The sequence below is a fragment of the Impatiens glandulifera genome, chromosome 5, assembly GCF_907164915.1.
Source record: "Impatiens glandulifera chromosome 5, dImpGla2.1, whole genome shotgun sequence".
Lineage (NCBI taxonomy): Eukaryota > Viridiplantae > Streptophyta > Magnoliopsida > Ericales > Balsaminaceae > Impatiens > Impatiens glandulifera.
This window is the reverse complement of record NC_061866.1, coordinates 1,941,914-1,943,265: the sequence shown is the minus strand read 5'-3', so window position 1 is coordinate 1,943,265 and position 1,352 is coordinate 1,941,914. Positions and strand designations below refer to the sequence as shown.

Genomic DNA, 1,352 nt, shown 5'->3' with positions numbered 1-1,352 from the left:
TGACAAATAATTATCCCTCAAATTTTTTCAATAAATTCCCACGCAAATTCATTTCTTTTTTTATATATAAAATGAAAATAAATGATTCGCCGCGTAATAAGAAAAGAAAACTTATTGATTAAGCCATTTTAAGATGTAATTTACTACCGAAATTGTCTCAATATCTCTCTCTCACACACATACACACACTTCCCATTATGATTCTTATTAAGATGCAATATCACTTCCCATTCTCTCTCCATTTCTTGCCCATTACCTCCATTCAATCACCCATCATTTTTCTAACAATATTAATCAATATAAAAAAACCCAAAAAAAACCATGAGAATTCATCCAACACCCAAGAACACAAACATCATGCTATCCTACGACATCGTTTCCGGTCTATCAGATGCCAGTTTACTCGACCGCCGTCAAAAGAAGCTCCGTAGACTCCCTCACATATTCGCCAAAGTTCTAGAACTTCCTTTCAACTCCGACACCGACGTCTTCGTAGAAGAAACTTCCGATTCCTTCCGTTTCGTGGTCGGCGGCGCCGACAACACCGATGTCGGCGACGACATCACGGCCCATCTAATTGAGATCTATCATGGAGTCACCAAGTTAGTGATTACTGATCATAATCGTACTTTTGATATATCGGAAAAAGCGGCGGCGGCGATCGGAGGATTAATGGAACTCGACATGTGGCGATTCCGGCTGCCGCCGTCAACTAGGCCGGAGCTGGCGACGGCGGATTACAGTAATGGAGAACTGGTTGTGATAGTTCCTAAAGATTCCGGTTCGAATAATAATATTGGAGAAGAACAAGTCTGGGCTGAAGGTGGAACCGGCCGGCTTGTTCTTGCACAGTAATTTTTTTTATTTTTTATTTTATTGAAGTTATTAATTAATTATTTTCTTATAAGTTCAATACCGGAAATGGGTATGAATTATTATGTATGATCTTCATCAACACTATATACTATGTATTGTGTTGTTTAATAATGTAAACAATCTAGCATCAAGATGAAAGAGAAATAGGTGATTTCCCTTCACTTGAGGTTAAAGATTTGATCTTTTTTAGATAATTGAATTGGTGGGTATGCTAATTAATCATTCATATATTATAATTAAATGTTATGCATATTTTATTTTTATTTATTTATTAAATTGTTTTTTTAAATGTCCAATAGATTAAAAATGATAAATATAGTTTAGTATAACGAAAAAATGACATAAAAATAAAAGTAATAATAAATAAATTAAAAACGTTACTCAATATGTTATCGAGATCTCGAAAAATGTCCGATTGAGCCTAATGTTATAGATATAAGTATCGAAACAGAAACAATTTTATGTTCGATTCTAAC

The 1,352-nt window shown here is 34.3% G+C and overlaps 1 protein-coding gene across 1 annotated transcript; it reads left to right on the top strand.

Moving 5' to 3' along the window:
• Window positions 1-321: 321 nt before the first annotated feature.
• LOC124937809 lies at window positions 322-855 on the top strand. Its single transcript, XM_047478139.1, has one exon. The coding sequence runs from the start codon at window positions 322-324 to the stop codon at window positions 853-855; it is 534 nt and encodes a 177-aa protein (XP_047334095.1).
• Window positions 856-1,352: the final 497 nt, after the last annotated feature.

Excerpts from the sequence above, each read along its gene's own strand:
- LOC124937809 (XM_047478139.1), top strand. The coding sequence starts at position 322 with ATGAGAATTCATCCAACACCCAAGAACACAAACATCATGCTATCCTAC.